Source organism: Pseudopipra pipra, chromosome 3 (genome assembly GCF_036250125.1).
Source record: "Pseudopipra pipra isolate bDixPip1 chromosome 3, bDixPip1.hap1, whole genome shotgun sequence".
In the NCBI taxonomy this organism is placed as follows: domain Eukaryota; kingdom Metazoa; phylum Chordata; class Aves; order Passeriformes; family Pipridae; genus Pseudopipra; species Pseudopipra pipra.
Window position 1 is genome coordinate 91660667 of NC_087551.1, and position 20558 is coordinate 91681224.

The 20558-nt window shown below is 36.4% G+C and overlaps 1 protein-coding gene across 1 annotated transcript in view; it reads left to right on the plus strand.

The window, feature by feature from the left end:
* The window catches only part of COL21A1 (collagen type XXI alpha 1 chain), a 99171-nt gene that overhangs the window by 41683 nt on the left and 36930 nt on the right, over positions 1-20558 (plus strand). The window contains exons 11-17 of the mRNA XM_064650311.1: positions 9351-9404; positions 10272-10325; positions 12803-12856; positions 13705-13758; positions 14904-14957; positions 15036-15089; positions 18853-18906. Of these exons, the coding sequence (XP_064506381.1) occupies positions 9351-9404; positions 10272-10325; positions 12803-12856; positions 13705-13758; positions 14904-14957; positions 15036-15089; positions 18853-18906 (378 nt within the window). The remainder of the gene's footprint in view (positions 1-9350; positions 9405-10271; positions 10326-12802; positions 12857-13704; positions 13759-14903; positions 14958-15035; positions 15090-18852; positions 18907-20558) is intronic.

Consider the following 20558-nt stretch of genomic DNA (forward strand, 5'->3'; position numbering starts at 1 on the left):
GTTTAAGCTTGCTATGTTTAGTTTCTTTGTAGGCTACGTCAAGTAGTCCATCAAAATATGTAGATATAAATTAAAATGTTAAAAATATAGCTGTTTTTCAATTTTGAACATTTTGTGTTAAAACATACATCATAAAATGTATAAAAACATATAAAAATACTTATATTTCTCCTACCCTAGATTTTACTTTTTAAATTGTCATTCCATTAATATGATACTAGGATGGTAAAGACTGAAAGAAAGTAGATGAATAACATATGTCCCTAAAATAAAAATGACAGATTTGGCAATGGCTTGTCTGGTCTTCAAGGTTAAAATTGTTTGTTGTAATAAAATTTTAATAGAAGCAAACAAATATGGAAAAGTAGCCTAAGGTTTATTTCAAAAATATATTAGGTCTCTGAATCTAACAGAAAGCCTCTAAGATATTTACAGCTAAGCTTCTGTGTTGACTCCAGGTTCGTTAGCAGCCTGCAGTCTGTATCATCACAGTGGTGATATGGTGTGTTAAGAGAAGGTAGGTCAAAAGCCAGGAGACTTGACCACTCATTCCTTTTCTAAGAATGTTGTTTGCTATGCGTTAGAAGCTATTTTGTTTATATAAAAAAAAATAAAGGAAAAGGAAAAAAAGTTTGAGATCATTTAAAAAATTGCTTCTAAAAATAGAATAATTTCTCTGCTTAGATTGGAAAGATTAATGATGATACTGTAACTACTGACAAGTCTTTACCAAATCTGCCCTTGTTTATCAATTCTAGTACTTAGCACATTATTCCTACTAACAAGGCACTACCCACCAACTTTGATGGCTTCACAAAAACAGCTAACATTCAATTTTTGTTAAGAATTTTTCATACTAGTAATACATTCATTTCTATGCCACCTAAACAGTGGAGATTGATACTTATTTGGATATATTGTCTTGTCAGGGTAATAAGTATTACCAATTACAAAGAAAAAACTCCATGCTGTACCCTATAAAATATTCACATTTATCCTGTTTTGTTCCTTAGTTATGTGTTGGCCTTTTCTTAGGGATGGCACTTGGTTAATTTAATTGTGATGATTCCATTTGTAAGTAGAGCTAATTTGACAGGAAAATAGGCACTGAAAACAAGAAATGGAATTGTTTCTAAAACTGAATAATTCCCTGTTTGAAATACGAGACGTTATATTGAAACCTGACCATGATGGCCCAGATGAGAATTGAGTACATGAATTTTTCAGTAGTTCCACAAGCAAAGATCCTTATTTTTCCTGTGGTATAAAAACATTTTTATACTTTTGCTTTGGTCTTATACAGCTTTTGATAGCTGTTACCTTCAGAGTTTTTTTAAACTAGAATTAGAGAAGACAATCTGAATTGAAATTATCAGTGCTTTAAAATACTACATTTTGGTTCTAAACAATCCTGAACATACAGGTTTTAAAGTATTCTAAGATGGGGAAGTGGAATTAATCAGAATAAGTTTTCAGTTGATAGTTGGTGGTGCTTAAGTTCTGATCTCCTACAGAAGACAGGTATACAGACTGTTTGAACCTGGAGTTGCATGGGAGAAGGTGTCCGTCACTGTTTGACCATGCTGATTTCTGGAAGGAGATTTGCAGTATTGATAATCATAGCAGAGCTGTCTTTAATCCAGCTAAGTCTGATATTCTGACAAAGTGATATCATGTAAGCTTTAACGAAGGCAGAATGCACTGGGTATCGGTAGGGAAATGCCAGTTTCCCTTCTCTCTTTTAAAAAATAGACTAAGACTTCATTTCTGAAGCATCTAGTCAGCTGCAATAGTATTGTTCTAGAAACAATTTGTTGCGACTCTTTCATACTTTTATGAATAGGTTTCTACTTCAATGCTATATGTTTTCCCATAGGCACTGAAATTTGTGACAGCATGACTCATGAAGGAGAAATAAATTGATACTCTAGACTTTCTGTAACTTTGTAAACTGGCAGTTACAGCTTCTTTTTTCCTGCGAGTGAGTCATAATTTGCATAGATGGGCATTCTCTGAACATAAAAAAGATTACCAAAAGTATCTCAGAATGAGAATCAAAAAGCCCCACTAAAGGAGAAATTTTACCACTTTGCTGAAGTTCATATGTTATTTGAAATGCTTACAGCAAAATCCTATAACTTTATTAACTCAGTAATGTTTTTGAAATATCAGCTGCAGTTTTTGCACTTGTTCTTTGTAAGGACATAATTACAAAACTATTAGATCATCTGCAGGTCTGGCCAGTACATTATTGTTCCTTACAGTAGTTTATTGAGTGCTTTCCAGGCAAGCTTTTAGCTGTGAATGGTGGGAGACCCTTTAGATACACTGTGCAGGAAAACAGATTCCTCTCACTGTCTTTCTGTTTTACTTATGTATTTGCTAATATGACTTGTATGTTTTCTGTGCTGTCAGTGATTTTCATTGTTTGAGGAAACTGTGCTCATATGAATCTTTTTAGCTGTATCACCTGGGGAACTCTGAGAGGCAAGCTCTTAATTCAGACAGCACCATAGGCTTACAGGTAGTTGTGTAGTCAATCTTCTTTAATCAAGTGGCTTTTGAGTGAAAAACTTTTCCTGCAAAATCAGTCTTTTCTGTTCCCAAACGCATTTTTATTTTCTACTCTAAAGTTATTCCAGTTTGCCTATCTGGTATTCATTTTCTTTGAACAGTAAAACTTTTCCTCTGAGAAAGGTTTTAGACATGCATTTATATTACTATATGTAACTGATTTTTTGATTTAAGGTCGTAGTGTGGGCGTTCAGTCTCCTTAGATTGAAAAGGCTTCCATCAGTACGGTATTGAATGTAGATACCGTCCTGATCATCGAGGTCTGCAGTGGCCCTTTGGAGCATCATGCTGAAAAAGATTGTGATGACGCCGCCCTTGTTGCCCACACAGAAGCAGCTCTGCAGCGTTTAACATCCTGCTTTGCAGGCGCTGCTGAGCTCTTTGGGCTGGAAGTCATCTTAAAGAAGACAGAAATTCTCTATCAGCCTGCACCTCAGGAAGTCTTCCTTCATCCCCATATCACCATTGGCCAATCAGAGCTCAAATCAGTCCAGCAGTTTAATTACCTAGGCAGCCTCATCTCCTCAGGTGGTAAGATTGATGGGGAGATAGACAACAGGTTAGCAAAGGCATATAGTGCTTTTGGAAAACTCCATAAAAGAGTATGGTGTAATAAACACTTGAAGAAAAGTAGCAAGATCAATGTTTACAAAGCCATTGTGCTGTCTGCTCTTTTATATGGTTCTGAATCATGGGTCATCTACCGCCACCACCTGCAACTCCTAGAACGCTTCCATCAACACTGCCTCCGCACAATCCTAAACATCCACTGGTCAGATTATGTGACCAATACATCTGTTCTAGAACAAGCAGCAGTCACAAGTATTGAGGCCATGTTGCTGAGAACACAGCTGCGCTGGGCAGGGCACATCTCAAGGATGAAGGACCACTGCCTCCCTAAGATCTTGCTCTGTGGTGAACTTGCCACTGGCTGCCGCATGAGAGGAGCCCCAAAGAGAAGATACAAGGACTCCCTGAAACAACATCTCAGCCTTGGCCATATTGATCAACATAACTGGTCTACTCTGGCCTCAAATCGGGAGGCCTGGAGACACAGCATCTATAACGCAGCTGATGCCTTTGAGAACACACGCAGGATCACTCTCGAGGAGAAAAGACAATGCAGAAAGAATCGTGTCTTGCTGAATATACCACCTAAGGAGTCTTTCTGCTGTGCCTTTTGCAATCGGACATGTCTATCTCGTATTGGCCTTATTAGCCACCAGTGTGCTTGTAACAAATGTGGATAGAGCCTTTCCCAAATCTTCGTTCACGAAGCCTAGACATGATGATGTGATGTAACTGATTTTTTAGGTAAAACATCAAAGAAAATTTAGTTTATTGGTTTTGGACTGGCTAGATTGTTCTGATATGTAAAGTTAATTTTAGTCCAGAAAAATTCAAAACAATTCCTGTTAATACCTTCAGTCTTACCAGAACATAATTATTCACCTGGCGTTACCCAATAAAATTATTTTCTGTGATATTTGGGAAGGTGAACATAAACATAATTAATTTTCACTAATTTCTTAATTGTTCTTTTTATTAGTTTTGTTCATATGTCATTTTTTTCCCTTTAATTGCCACCTCTGTTTATTTTCTGATACATACAGAAAGGATCAGTTGAAGTTACTGTAAAAAAACCTGAAAGTGAGAAGCATAATAATTAATGAAAATACAGTTTTTGCAATCAAAAATGTGATTCAGAACCTGAAATCATTAAAATGTTTAGTCGAGAGAAAAACACTGGTAAGGGTAGTGGAAGGGTAAAAATAGTATTTGAATCTCAACTCAAACTTATTTTAATGGACATTATTCATCCAGAAGAAACAGTTGGAGTGATTGCTGGCCCTGAAAGTGCTCAGCAGCCTGACTGTGTGGTCATAAAGCCATTTTTTATTCCAAAGGATACTTTTTATGTACTGGGGAAAAACTCACAGGGAAAAATAAATGATCAGAGTCTGTGCAGCGATAACTTGTGGTTAATAGAGGTGATAGGTTATCAGTCTGTTGAAAGAAATTTAAAAAAAACCCACTTATTTGTCAGTTTTGAACTGTGAACCATACAGCTGGAAAATCTGGACAATTTTCCAGTATTCCATCTAGTTTGATTCATGAAAGTTTGGAACTGTTTGCCTTGTCTTTACAGTATCTACAAGCAATAAGCAGTTTAATCTGATGAGACTGACTTTACTGATATATATAGACAGAAAGTTCATAAGTTGTCAAAGCCTCACATAATAAGTAATTCCGGATCATTCCAATATATTTTTTAAAAAATATAGTACATTTTTACAGCTGTACTAACTAGAGTTTCATATTTGGTGACCAACTGAAGGCCAAATCAACAGTGCTTTTGGAATAAAAATGGATAATATTTTTATGTATACATAGAATTCCCTGTGCTATTGAATGATTTGCCTGGGATTTAAGTTGTTCTAAACTCTGGAGCTACTTTTCTCAGGAAAATTTCATAGACATAGTTGATAATTCATCCATAAAATGCTGCTTTCATTTCCAGAAAAGTACGTATTCCTCAGTAAAACTGTGACGTTGTTGTTATTAGAGGAAATACAATTGCTCCATTCTAATACAGTTGTGTAATGGTTTCCCTGAGACCTACCACTTTGAAATTGGAGCGATGCCTGATGCCGACTTGTGCTGCCTACAGCTGTGTAGTTTAGACAGCAGTAACCAAAGGCAGATGATATGATAAGGATGAACAACTAAGCAGTGAGCAGGAAGTTATACTCCCTCAGTACATCATCTCATCTCCCAGCACTCTGAAGCTCAGGAATTTTTAAACTGGATTTATGACATTTATTTAATGATCTTGATGGATCTTTTTTCCTCTCAGGTATTTGAGAACATCATGCTCATGTAAAATATACTGGTAGGGGCTCTGAGTTATGAAAGCCTTGGCAGATGATGGAGTAGCTAATGGAAGAAAGTGTAATGAAATGGAGAAATAATAAACAGACCAACCAAGGCAAACCCAAAAAAAGGCAACATACAAGCCAATGAAAACTTTCTTCTTTACTTTTCCCATAATAATGTTTACATGATAATAAATATTTGATCAGGAATCACCCTCAAATTTATGTTGGAAGATAAAAGCTTCATTTAGCTACCTTTCCGATCTAATGCTGCATCTGCCCTTCATTTTTGCTTCAGTGTGGGCTTCACTGCAGAGACAGTTCTGGTGAGCTGCAGAAGTAAATCATAGAATCATAGAATCAGTTGGGTTGGAAGGGACCTCTGATATCATCAAGTCCAACCCTTGATCTGCTACCACCATGGTTACTAGACCATGGCACTAAGTGCCACATCCAGTTTCATCCTAAAAACCTCCAGGGACGGAGAATCCACCACTTCCCTGGGCAACCCATTCCAATGTCTGATTACCCCCTCTGTAAAGAATTTCTTCCTAATATCTAACCTAAACCTGCCTTGGCACAGCTTAAGACCATGCCTTTTTGTATTACTGATAGTTGCCTGGGAGAAGAGACTGATCCCCACCTGGCTACAACCTCCTTTCAGTGAGTTGTAGAGCGTGATGAGGTCTCCCCCGAGCCTCCTCTTCTCCAGGCTGAACAACCCCAGCTCCCTCAGCCTCTCTTCATAGGACTTGTGCTGAAGTCCCTTCCCCAGCCTCGTTGCCCTTCTCTGGACCTGCTCCAGGACCTCAATATCCTTCCTGAACTGAGGGGCCCAGAACTGGACACAGTACTCCAGGTGTGGCCTCACCAGCACAGAGTACAGGGGAAGAATCACTTCCCTGGACCTGTTGGCCACAGAAGTCCTTCTACAGTGCCATGCTGTTTAACAGAGGGAGGAGAGGGAGATGACTTGTTCTGAGCTCCTGAGTTACCACTGCTTAAGAAAGTCCCAGAGAAAGGAGTAAGGCACAGGTTCCAAACAGACATGCTGAAGAGGGCCACTTGACTGATCCACATGTCCAAAGGGGCAGGAAAAAGAAAAGCAATAGCCACATGAGTACAGACATAGTGAGGTATTAGAGATGTTAGAAAAAAAGCTCCTTGAGAAAAGGAAGAGAAAGGACCTGAGGCAAAAACATTAGATGATAGAAAAAATTCTCAGAGAAAGGTTAAAACACTTAATTCAAATACATGGAGTACTTTCTATTATTTCTGTTGCCTGGCAGGATTTTAGTTATTGATATTGCCAGTGAGGGCACGTACATTTACTCTTAAAATGGGTACAAAGACACAGGGTGTCTAAATTATCGCATTACTCAACAAGTATAGGATTTTTATGCTGCAAGGTATTTTGTTTTGCCCACACTGCAAGACAGTGGGCAAATATTTTGTGCCACTGTCTTCTACCACTGGGTGGGTGTCCAAAGAATCTCAAATGACAGGTGCTGCCTGTATTTAGGGAACTGGATTCAAAATTGCATATCAAATTCGTAGTTAACTATAATACTTCTCACACTATTTGTGTGTCTTCTGAGAAGTTCATGAGAGAAGACCAAACCCAGATAAAAAGTATTATTTTTTGTGGCAAATTTAGTGCTTTCACTGTATTTGAAAGTGAACCTTCAGTCCTGAACTCAGCAGTGTCAATTGTAACAGGAATTTTCACTTCTGTCCCTTTTACATAAAGTGGTAACTGTGGCACTGCTGTTCTTGCAGCATATGTGTGTATGTCACATAGGTACTCCTACTGAGGGCTTTGCGGTTAGGAAAGAGTGCAAACTCTTTTGCACTAAAGAGTTGACTTTAGTGCAAAAAATTTGTAGGCTTTAGCATATAGATTCATAATCCGTACTGCAAAGGAGTAGTGATACAAATACATACTCAGTTTTTATGAAATCCAGTTTTCTTTTTACAGAAGGTGGTTTTACCTTGTCCAGACAATTGCTATGTGATTTTTACCAGACACCGATTCTCATTTTTGTGACTTTCTGCAAATTTCCTTTTGAATCTTCTCTGTTCCAGCTTTCCATTAACAGAGCACACTGACACTGTGTTTGATTTGTGTTGAAATCACATTACAATATGTAGCTCTGAGCTAAATATGCAGTTTTGTAAGCTGAAAACTCTTCTGGCATCCTCTATTCATGTTGTGAATTTCAAAATTCAGTTCAGCCAGGAAATTGTACTCCTCTACTTCTTCCCCTTCTCAGTTAGAGGGAGAAGGGAAATTGCATTGCAGAGATCTAAAATATAAAATAGAGTTTTATTTATATATAATTATATCCTACAGAAAGTCATACAAACCTTTTACCTTTTTTTTTTTTTAGAAGAAAAAAAGGGATACACTTTTAAAGGCATTTTTTTGGTTTGGTGAATTATTTCAGCTATCTGGGAGGCCTATGAGCAATCTGGGAATGCTATACCATTTAACGTTAAAGCTGATTTTGTTAGAACTGCCTTGAGCAGTGGAAGTGGAATGCTTGATAGAGGATCCATGTGTGACAGAGACCTAGAATTCTGTTTACTTCTATACTAAACATTACCAGCTGGCTCATCGGTCATCTGCTCAAATGTCTTTTGGGAAGAGAGCACAGCAAAGACTCTCTTGTATCTAACCCAGCACATAATTTTAGCTTTTTTTATTGTTCCTAGGAAGCTCTGACTGATTTAAAGAAGATATCAGACATACATGTTGCCTTCCTTGAATTGAAAAGGTTCTATTAGCTCCTTTTTACCAGTGTGGTAATCCCCCCATTAAATTTTGTGCTAAGTTTTTAAGACTGAAACTCATTTAGAAATAGGATTATTAGTTCTCTCAGTTCAAATCAAGATCAAATTCTGGGTATTTGAAATTGGATAGTCCATTTAATGGGATTTATCACATTTAGTTTTGTCTGCCTGTTGAAATGTCTGAGCCAAATAACCTCAGAGTTTTATAGAGCAATTTCTCCTCTTATTTTGAATGTTTTATCAAAAAAATCCCTCCTGGTAGCTAATTTTCTCCATTGGAATGACATATTTTTAATGGAGCTATGTGAAATTCTTATTCTTCAGTAATTTGCCTCTCTTAAAGGATTCTTTAAAGCACTTGTTCATTTTGCATAAAATCTGGTTATCTTTGCTGTAGTAATTGAATCAAAACTTAGACATGTATTTTGGATTCTGTAGAGGTTCTCTTGTTCTGCCAATGTTGATTTCTAGTAAAGCATTCCTGAAATTCTCTTTTCAACTTATGAATTATTTAATATTTCTTTTCATAGTCCCAGTCATTCTAATAATTTTTTGTATTTGCATAGCCTGTAATATACCTTCAAGTTCATAGCTAAGTGCTTAGTATTTAGAATGAAGTTTTTATTATTTAGAGATATTACAAAACTAGCTGCATAATGAATTAGAACATACCTTATTTGTTAAAGCTTGTTTCTGTAACTGGGAATAAGCCTTTAAAACTCCTGACATTTTTCAGCTGTTTTTCTTGAGAGAGAGAGAGAAAAAGTGTGTCAACATATGTGGATTAATTTCTTTTTTCTTTTTTCCCCCAGTTGAAAATAAAACAATATGTTTGTTATGCTTTTGTGTAACAATTCTAAAATAACAGATTTTAACTAAAGTCTGGAGGCTGCAAAGTTCAGATGCAGATATGAAAGCTTTTGAAGGCTGAAGTGTAAATCCCAAATATATGGTTGTATAGCAGTTGCTAAAATTTGTGACCTACAATGACAGGGCTGTGACAACAGTTCTCTAGTAAGCAGGAAGATTGTTTTTTCTTTAAATAGGTGTTTGGAAATTTGTATATGTGACTTTTGAAAAGTCACAAGTCTTGGTTCTTTTCCTTAGGGATATCAGGGATCAGCAGGAACTCCAGGTATCCCAGGAACTCCAGGGATTCAGGTAAGTTTCTGTTTCATTCCCAGATTTTGAGACTAGATCTGAGACAAATCCTGCCAAGTCTCTCTCAATATCCATTGTTTTTCATTGAGAGTTGAGGTTGGGGTTCAGAAAGGGCTCAAGTGATGTCATGATTTGAAGGTAGGCTGACAATTAGACTGGCAAATTTAATCAGTGCTAGGTAAGGCCTGTAGAAGATGGACTCAGCTGCAGCTTAGACGTTTTTGTCCTGATCCAGAAGCCAAAGAGTAGTTCCTTCAATTTTTCTATGAATCACTAACAGTGATCTGAAGTCTTGTCATGGAGATGGATTACCCTCAATGCACATGTCCAAAACAAAGTTTCAGATAAAGTCCAGTCTGATGGAGGAGAATTAATTTTCTTTCTTTGTTGTATAAATTTAGTAGTCCTTACTGAAACAGTTGTTGGAAATCAGTGCTGTATTTTACTTGTGGCACGATGCAGTCTGGCTGATAGTAAAGGACTTGGTAGTTTGTTGAATTAAACATCTGAGAGAATGCTGGGGCCAGGAGTGAGCCTGCAACATGGCATTTGTGAGGGCTGTCTGATGGACATTTGAAGGGGGCATCCCTGGGCTAATACAGCCTGCGTGACATTCTTTTTGTCCTTGATTAGAACAAAAAGTAGTTTCTGTACTCCTGAGACATGGGTTATGATGGCGTGCCATATTCGTACATGCTGGATGCATTTCGTGCTTGGTTCTGCCTTTGTGTCCAATTACAAAAATGTTGTAATCAGCCAGCTGACACATTGGTCTCTGGGTCATGTTGTGTTACATTTCTGTGTCTTGTTCTATATCAGATTGAATTAGTATTTGAGCTGGTTTTCATTTTTTTCTCCTCACTTTAGGGACCTCGTGGCTTGCCGGGTATCAAGGGAGAGCCAGGACAAGATGGGGCAAAGGTAAAAAAAAACAAACAAAAGTAATAGTATCAGTTAATAATATCAGTATTTTCACATGAAGCTTCTGTGAGAATTGTTTATTAGAAGGATAATAAGAAAGGATTAAGAATCCTAAATTTAAATTCTGAATCTGGTCTGCTTTATTTAATAAAGGTCATATAGGCTTTAGCACTGCCAGTAGCAACTTCATTGGACTGAATAACATATATTTAGAAAAGTGTATCTAAGTATGGGTACCTGGAAGCACAATACAGACTTCTGTCAGAATGGTTTTCTTTTTGACTCTTTTCACCCTTTATCTCTTTAAGTAAGCATCCAGATGACCTACATAGGAATTTTTGGATGGCACTTTTTATCAGAAAACACTAATTGAAACCAAAGCTTTTTGTGGAAAATTCTAGCTGAGGTGTAGCCAGTAGCTTGGAGCTACAGACAGATGTGGAAGTTTATATGTAACTCCCTTCTGATAATCTGGATAAACTTGACTCTGGATCTTCTGGATGCACAGAGAATAGACTGGCCATTGGCATTGCCAAGTTTCATTGATATGTAAATATCCATGCCCACATTTTTACCCTATGTTTAGAAAAGTTCTAAGTTGATTGTGATAAAAATGATTTTGGTTTTGGTTTATTAAAACTTAAAAGCCTTTTCTGTAAAACAAACACTTGTTTTCCCAACAGGTCTTAGAATTCCTTTCTGAAGTTCCCAATATTAAAAACAAGTCCTTAAATTCATCACTGTTCAGCAGAATTCTCAAATGCACAATTAGGGGTGAAAAATGTGCTTACGTTTTCTGTGCTTTAGTCATCTCAGTCTAATTGATTTTAGATGTTAATCTTATCAATCAGTGGGTATTGGGCCATGTGTAGAAATTAAGATACTGCTGATGAAAAACTCTATTCTCCTGGCAGTGCAGTGTTATGACAGATAGAATATTTCCTATTGCTCAGTCCAGCCTTGTTTAAAATGTGCCAAGAAATAGGGCTTCCACCACTGTTTCAGGAAACTTTTCCATTGTAAAATACATCTTGCCATTAGAATTTTTTTCCTGGAGATTCAGCCCAAATTTTCATCTCTTAATTTCATCCCATTACTTGTAAAGTTTCTGTAGCAACTAATTTAAAACTGTTTCCATTTCCAAGTGTTTTAGTTTATCCAATAATTGAGTCACCATTTCTGAGTAGAAATTGAAACTCCAATCTTTTTCATTAAGAAGCAGTGGATGCACAAAGTGTTTATTTTATAAGCTTTGCTGATTTTTTGAACTCCGTTCCACCTGTTTTCAGTATTTATTTGTTAAGAGATATTTTGATAGCATTAACCTATAAGCTGTCATTCCTGTGGTTGTGTTTCTGTCTTCTGCGAATATATGACAGAACTCTCCATATCTGCTTAGACATGAGTGGCTTTGATAAATAGCACTGAGATATGTTGTCATGGTTAACCTTTGCCTTAGAACTTGAAATATCACATCAAACAGCTTCCCAAGCATAGTTTGCTATTCTTTCTTTATGATTGAAATAGATCAAACAAATCGAAATGTATTGTTTAATATAGTTAGACATTAACAGAGAGAAAACATTTTGATTGACCAAAAATGATTTTGGGGTTGACTCTTTGTCCCATGTGAAGTAAATCTGGTCTCCTGAAACAAGCCGCAAAGCTTGGTTTTATTGCTTCAAGTCAGGTACTGACAAGTTATAATTTAGCCTTTTGTTGTAATTGTTCAAAGGAGCTTGCAGACAAATTGTCAGTTAAATATCTTCAGTACCAACAGTACCAGCAAAAGTTTGGAATCCCTGATATCTAACACTTCTGAAAACAATAAAAAGAACTGATGATTTGCCTTGTCTTTTCAGTTGCCAACTGCTTTTACCAAAGTTTATTCTGTTTTCCACAGAAATAAGAACTCATTTGTCAAAGTACCAAAGTTGTTTTATATCAGTCTACTTTGGTTTAATTTTGTTTGGTTTCTAGAGAAGGTACTTAATTCCTTATTTTTTTAATACTTCACTCATGCAGAGTAAGCTGGTGAGAAATTTGATAAGGTCGGTAGGTCTTTGATATTTTCAGTAGCAGGTCAAAGCAAAGCCATTACAGGTTTATGGAGTTTCCTTATTTAGGGATTAGGAATGGATGGTAGAATTATCACAACTCCTACAGAGATTTTCAAAGCTTTTTTTCATCTTGTTAAAGCTAAATTGCTACTTTTGAATCCCCATAAGATTTATTCAGAAATTACAGTAAAATTTATTCTAAAATTTAATGATTGTTTTAAGTTGTTTTTTTCTTTTATGTACTGAATCTTGTTTGAAGATCAACAGACTCTCACCAATCATCATAGAATGTTATGAAGTTGATATGGTGGTACATAACATCTTTCCACTATTTGTTGATCATGCGGATATGAATGTTATTATAGTACATTACAACTATTTCAGATACAAGGATTTAAAATATGTTTGCTCTTTCAGGGTGACAGTGGACTACCTGGTTTTCCTGGATTACATGGGATGCCAGCACCAAAGGTTGAAATGAAATATGTCTTGTTACAGTATTCCTGTATTTCAAGTTGCTCTATAGTTTAATTTAGGGGGAAAATAAGTCTGTATACAATACTATCAGTGTATTTTATGTAGATGACCTACGTAAAATCAATGGATATGATGCTGAAATTTAGGGAAGATACATGCCATGGGACTTCATTACATAGATATCAAACTGTCTGTTTTTATATTTTTGTTTTGCTCTATGGGATTTTATATTAATTACTTTGATTTTACTACTACTTAGAACCTTCTTCATCACAAATAATGTGTCAAAAATAAAAATGTAATTATACTATTTTCTTTCAGTTGTTAAATTTGGGTGACAGCATTTTGAAGGATAGTTCTAGTCTATCCTAGCAAGTTTAGTTCATGTGTGTGTTCTCTAAATCATCATCAACCATATCTTCTTTTCTTCTATGTTAGTATTCAACTGGATATATTTCTTAGATTTTCCAAATTTGTGTTTTAAACTTTTCATATAAGGTCTTCAAAAAAGTGCAGCACTTTTCAAAGAACTGAATTTTCACTTAGGTTCCTACCTATATTTAAGCAACCAGAATCACAAAGTACCTTCCATAAAAAGCAGAAACATTAAGCCTGCAAGCTGTGGATTGCCTCACCATCGGTGTTGGACATTCTGGGCTTCTCCCCCTAGGAGAGCTTGGAAAATTCAGGGTTTGCGTTTACTGTCTTGGGCATATTTTTTATATCACATGTAGCTCTGCCTGCTTTGTTTTGAGTCTGTTATACATGTATACTTCATATATGTATCTTTATATAACTACTTCTATTTTAAAAATTAACTTGTTCACACACATTTTGTCTAGGGAGAAAGGGGTCCTAAAGGAGATCAAGGAGAGCCAGGAATATATGGAAAAAAGGCAAGTGAACTTGTTATTATAAGTTAAAGCAAAATGTTATTGGTATCTGTGATGGGGTGACCTTGACTGGCTGCCTGATGTCCCCAGCCACTCTCTCATTCCCCCTTCTCAGCAGTATGGCCGGAGAAAATAAGATGGAAAAGCTTGTGGGTCCAGGATCACCTGCCAGTTAGTGTCAATTTGGGGAAAATTAATTTAATTTAATGACAAGTAAAATAGATTTGGGTAGTGAGAAACAAAGACAAAAACTAAAACACCTCTCCCAGTTGAGCCTTTTTCCCAGGCTCAACTCCCATCCTTCATTGGATGGGGAATGGGGAACAGGGTGGGGTGGTCAGTCCACAACAGCTCTCTGCTCTCCTTCCTTCTCATGTTCCTTCCCTGCTACCAGCTCTGGGGCATGGGAACCCTATGGAATATAATTTATATTTTTATAATATGTATTCACAGGTAATTTAATTCTGCAGTCGTAACTCAAAAAAAATTTTCACTGTTGTTACTGGATGTACTTATATTTAGTATTATCAAACTTGCTCTCTGCATATTTGCATGTTTAGAGAACTGTCTTCTTCCTGTTAATGGGTTGGTGTAATTCAGTTTCACGTAACACAAAATGCATATATTTTTTGCAAATGCATCCATGGGATAACACACCATGTGTGCGGTATAAGTAATAATTGCAAAGAAGTCTGTACTTTTTAATACATAGAAATGTATGTATAACCAAACAGGAGCAAGGCAGAGGAGTAAGGGGAGTGAGGAGACAAGCACACGAAAGGAGTGAGGCTTATAGTGGCCATGAAGAGAGATATTTTAATCTGTAATTTATATAAAGCAGAGAGCGCATTTTGGCCATGGAGACTTAACAGTTACATTTCCATGTGTCCTTATATTTTCTTGATGTGTTTATTGCTCTAGAGTTTTAAGCAATTTGAAAGAGGGTCTGTGTTAGCATTTCTATGTTTTCAAACATATTTACGTTTCTGTAACAGGGTAGTTATTAATTGGCAGCTGGCTGTACTAAGAAAGAAACAGATCTCCTGTACATTTTCAAAATTAGAAATGCATTAATTATAGGTTAAATATACTAAATTTGCAGCGTAAACATTGAGCATAACTTACTTTTTGTTTGCTGTTTTTCTCAGGGTTCAAAAGGAGAGAAGGGTGATACAGGGTTTCCAGGAATGCCTGGCCGATCAGTAAGTTTTGTGAAGACAATTTGTCTTTAACTTTTGCATGTTAATTCACCTACTGATTACTGGTAACTGTTCCTACAGGGAGACCCTGGCAAAAACGGGAAAGATGGATTACCGGGAAGTCCTGGTTTCAAGGTAGGTAGAAATGTATATTCGTATATTGCCAAAGTCTTCAACAGTATTGCTATTGGTCTAAATATACCCGTTTATTCTGTGGAGAATTACTGGAAATTAAAATAACGTGGTACTAGGAAATGCAGAAGTTTACTGCAGCAGTGAGCAGATTTCATTGTTTTCAGTTGTTTTGTGAGCTGGGGCAAATCTTTATTAAGAGTGTATCCTTAGAGATTCTTTATACGTTGTCTTCCTTATCCTTTTGTGTTTATCTAACTCTCTTAATGAGATTATAAACAAGCATACACTGTAGAACATAATTAATTGCTTTTGAAGGGAGATGCAGGAAAGTTAGGGGAAAGCACTTTCAGTATTGAATGTTTGTGTTTGTATTCTCTTCACTGTCCAATGCCCTTTATATTGAATTTAGAACAGTTTTTCAAGTTCATTGAGTATCTGTCTACTATAAAAAAGACTACAGGATCTGATATTTCTGTAATGTATCACAGTGTGTGAGCTCACTTGATGCTTTTCTTGCCAAGTGCTTGTTTGCGCTTTTCTGATTTGTGAAAAGGTGGACTTCAGCTGTATCAGTTTTAAGTTCACAGGAAAAAAAATTAATAATATGCAATGTAAATGTTCAGTTGAATTGACTTAAAGAAGCTTTTAAACAGCAGCATTGTTCCTATAATAGTTTTTTTAGCAATAAGGAAAGTATTTAGGGCTGCTCCAGAGTAATGTTACTTCAGTGTCAAAAAGTACAAGTGTACTTTTAAGTGCATTTGTCTAAATTCCTGTTGCTTTAGTTGAAGATCTGAGTCTTCCATTTCTAGAGCAGTTGGGGATGCAGTTGGCATATCTGTGACATCTGCTGCAGCAGGGAGATGTGGTGCAAGACCTATGAGACCTAAACCCTTCGGGCAGCAGCTACCCACAAGGTAGATCCAGCAGCATCCCAGGCTTGTTCTCTCAGGCTGGAGGGGAATTTCAGTAATTTGCTGGACTAGCTTGCTCCTCACAAATGGGACAGCACTGAATCCATACCAGGTTGCTCAGCTGGGTCTTGGTAACCTCAATGGAGACTGCACAACTGTTCACCTTGCTCCATCCTTGAATGTTTTCAATGTGAAAAATTTATCACCCTTATTTGGAGCAGGCAATGGCTCTACCACATCTATGTGGTGACAACTGAGTGAAGGTCTTAGTAAATATAATGAATGGAGCTTCTAAAGTCACTAAGCTGCTGACTCTTAACTGCTATAACTTTTGTGACTTTACTAGTAAGTTTTCAGTCTTATTTCATCCTCTTTGGGTAGCCAAGGTGACCTGTAAGTGTCATTTTAGAAGGGTGTAGATCTCCTTTAGGTGGTACCTGCCAGCCCAATGTGGAAGCTTTGGCTGCCCTAGAGCACCTCAAATAGCACCCATCATTTGTGATTTGGTAGCTAAATTGAGCCTTTGTTCACTGTAACGGGGTCTTAGTGCCCTTGCATGTCCCTAGACATCTTTGGATAGAATAGCATACGTCAGTGTCTTAGTTTGAAGCTGAAGGGATGAGTTATGACTTACATGCCACACTACAGCACTGTTATCCGGAAAACTGCCCAACTTCAATGTATAACTGAGCATCCTGCAATTCAAAGATTTATTAGCAGAAAACGTCAAAAATAACAGCCTTGAGAAAATATGTATAAAATTTAGCTTTTATGGTAGATAAACTCAGTATTTCCTGTTTTATTTGTTCTCCTTGGAAGGCCTAATGAGACTGTGCTAAAAGTTAATGGAGTAACTTTGTTTTATATGTACTGCTTTTTTTTTAACTGCCCTTACGTTTACCACACTCTAAAATATATTGATAAATGAAGTTGTAAATCTCAATTATGGAAAAAAATTCTCATTGCTCATTTTTCTTAAGTTAACTTCAGCAACCAAGAGCGGATTATTTCTACAATACTAAAGGACTTTTTCTTTATTTGTTGCTTGGTTTAGTTTTAAATACTCCTACATTAATTTAATTTTCATCTTCAAATCCCATTGATACATGCCTACAAATTGTCTTTATTAATATAAATGTATCTCTGACTCTTGCAAATATGTCAAGCAAAGGCAATTGAACAGACATTCTTAAAACACTCAAAGTTTGTGTCCCATGGACATACTAGCTACCTATGTAGCCACTGAAGTCAACACAGGTCTAAGTGGTAATGCCAGAGGAGTCAAAGAAGGCAGACTCATAGGTACCAGTTTGAAGGTGCCAGACCTTCAAAGGCCTGTGGTGCATTTGAAATGTATTAGTGTCCAAAGCATCCTAAGGAAGCTGAAAAATATGACATAAGTCCTATGGAAAGCCAGTGGGAGTAGGACCCTAGACAAGACACCTTTGGGTATCTCTTATATGACCAAATGTCTATGTGTGGGCAGTGGAATTCAGCTTCTGGTGGCTGATCAGCTAAATCAGTCCTCCATTAATTGTCCAGACTAGACTTCTGTTGTCCATGATAGGAGCTTACTTACCTTCCATGAATTTACATCAAACGAATCCTCCCTTTTATATATATATATATATATCTACGCACGCACACACGTACACAGAGAAATCAGCGCTAAGCTGGTGGAGGAATTCCTTTTCTGGTACTATAGAACATAGAAAAAAATTAGGTATTAATTTTTTCCTTCTACAGTATTTGATAACACGGACAGGTAGAAGTCACAGTCAACACAACGTTAGCATAAAATTTTAACTGTCACTGGTGGCCATTTAGAGTGAAGCATTATGTTGCTAAAGGATGAATTTGGAGAGTACTTTGATCTGCTTTTATGCTTGTAAGAAATATACAGAGAATTCAGTATAATAGTTATGTGAACGTCTGTGCATTTAAACTGAAAGACATTTTCTGTAAAAAAACATATTGTACAAAAAAATATGACATACTCATTAGTTTTTATTCATTTTATAATATAGCTAATAGAAGCTGTATTCTTCATTGAAATATTTTGTCAGCTTGACTTCAACATCTGCTTGCTATAAAACATTGTTTCATTCTGAGTCTATAATCAAATTCAGAGCAGTAACAAACATGCTGTCTTTGAAGGAAACTTCTGTTGGAGCTTTCCTGTTTTTTTTACAATATTCATTCCAGGAAAGAATGTGGAAAAAGCATGGCTTGAAACCCAGATGCTACCCATTGTTACTTCTAGTCCTGTTTTTATAATTTTAAATTAATTATTGTGAGATTAATTTGCATATATTTTAATTGATCTTTAATTTATCTTTAATTGATAATAATAATTTAATTGATCTTTAATTTGTTTTATGTGCTTTTATTTCTGGAATTATTCTTCAAATTTTCAGAATAGTATCGTACATATTTTGAGTAAGGGCATAAAGATTTGATCATTTCTGGTACTGCTGTATTCTTAAGTGCTTTGAAATATTTTTCTAGACTATTAGTTGTACCAACAGTTAGACAGTAGCAGTTAATTTTTTTATGCATTTCTTCAACCAGAAGTTGCTGTTCTGATTGAAAAGACAATTGTCTCTCATCTCTTTTTGCAAACTATTTGACAGCTGCCTGTTGGACACAGCATGAGGGAATATTGGATTGACAGCACGTCTTTGTGTGTTTTAAACTGTTTTCAAGAGATGTTTATTTGGTGAAACCTTGATTTTGTGTATTCGTTTTGACATTTTACTTATATTAAAAATAATAATTCAGTATTTGAAATAATTATTTTTATAATGCAAAGGACATTTTTTTTCTTGTCTTTTTTTTTTATTTTAAAGGGAGAAGTTGGACAGCCTGGATCTCCAGGCCTAGAAGGACATCGTGGAGAGCCTGTAAGTGATTAAATTTCTAACATATCCTTATGTACTGATTTATTAGGTTTTTTAGGTTTTGAGGGTTTTTTTAGTTAATGGCTGTTATACTTCATGTTTCATTCATATTGATTGGAATTGGTTGATATGCCTATTTTTTAAAAAGTGCTTGTTTATTTTCTTTTATTGTTTGTCTTTAGATTTGAATTTATTAAAAAAAATAAACAAGCCCTTGAAGTCAAAGATGCCTTAAAAGAATGGATTCTTAACTATTCTGCTGCTATATATACTTATATGTGTATATGTTATAAAATTATCTCATTATTGACTTCTTTCCTGTTGATATAATGATATAGATGGATTTTAATAATTACTTACACAAGAAAAGATTCTGGATGATTTTAACTCTCATTTCTACAACATGGTCTATCTTCTTTCATGTACTTGTTAATGGTACTTTTAAAGTTTATTTTTTTCCACTGTCTACCTCCCCTTTTCCTTTGTCCAGTTTTATTGGTCTTTATTTCCTTGCATCTTGTTACACTGTCCATATTACCTGTATGTCTGTTCTTCTTGCTTAGCTGGGGAACATGCTGCTGCATTTTTGTTTTGCTTATTTCCAAAGACCGTTCCTCTACTGATATTTGGGCAGCTCCTCAGGGCAGCTCATTTTTCCTCCTCTTTATATCTGATAGTTTGGCTTGGCTTTGTCCTCCTTGTTTCCTTGTTTCTCTCTTTAAGGCCATCAGGCTGCTTGAAGCAGATGAGCCAAGATGTCTGTAGAAATAACTGAGAGCTTTGAGTGGTGAGAGACAGCCCACTGTCTTCAAACCATCAGTAATCCTTCTGTAGGCCAATAGCAGTAAACGGAGCTCAGTTGGTGGAGCACTGCTACATTTTGAATTTTAAGAGGAGGAGATACAGCTTTATACATTCAATGGAAATTTTGTGGTGTTGAATATAATGAGAGGCAATATGTGTTACATGGTATGAAATCTGGTAGACAGTTTTGATAACTAGGAAATAACACTTGAAGCTGAAAAATTCAGGCCTTGGGTTGTACTGTGGAAACTGTATGACTGTATCACTAACCAGCCACATGCACGGTTAGTGGCCCTGGAACAGCTCGGCAGGTTGTGTGGATACCCCACCCATGCAAACATACATGCAGATAGTCTGTTTCTTCTATTCAGCCACATTAGTTTTAGACATAGCCTAATTTGTTAAGCTGATATTTTTAGAAATAGTCATCTGTGGTGGTTTGGGCTAGGCCTTCCTTGGTGACCAGTTTGTAACCAAGGAAGGGTCCAGATTTACCCAGTATTCCCTACGATTTTTACGTAAGCCAGGGTATAAGAAGAAAGGAGGAGAGGCCTTCGTTCTCCTTCCTTCCGGCGGCTTGGAGGTGCAGGTTCCCTGCTGTTGAGTCTGCCGTGTTGGGGAGCGAGGCCTGGCTAGGCCTTACCGACCTTGGGAGACAGAGGTTGCTGGCGATCGTTCCGGAGCGACTCTCGGTTGTCCCAGGAGAGTAGTGAGATATTTCTTTGATAACTCTTTTAGTTAGATATCGTGTCACTAATCGGGATACATATATATATATTATTTTAGTTTTGTTCCCTTTTCCTTCCCCTTCCCTTTCCCTTTTGAAATTGTATATTTTAATTATATATATA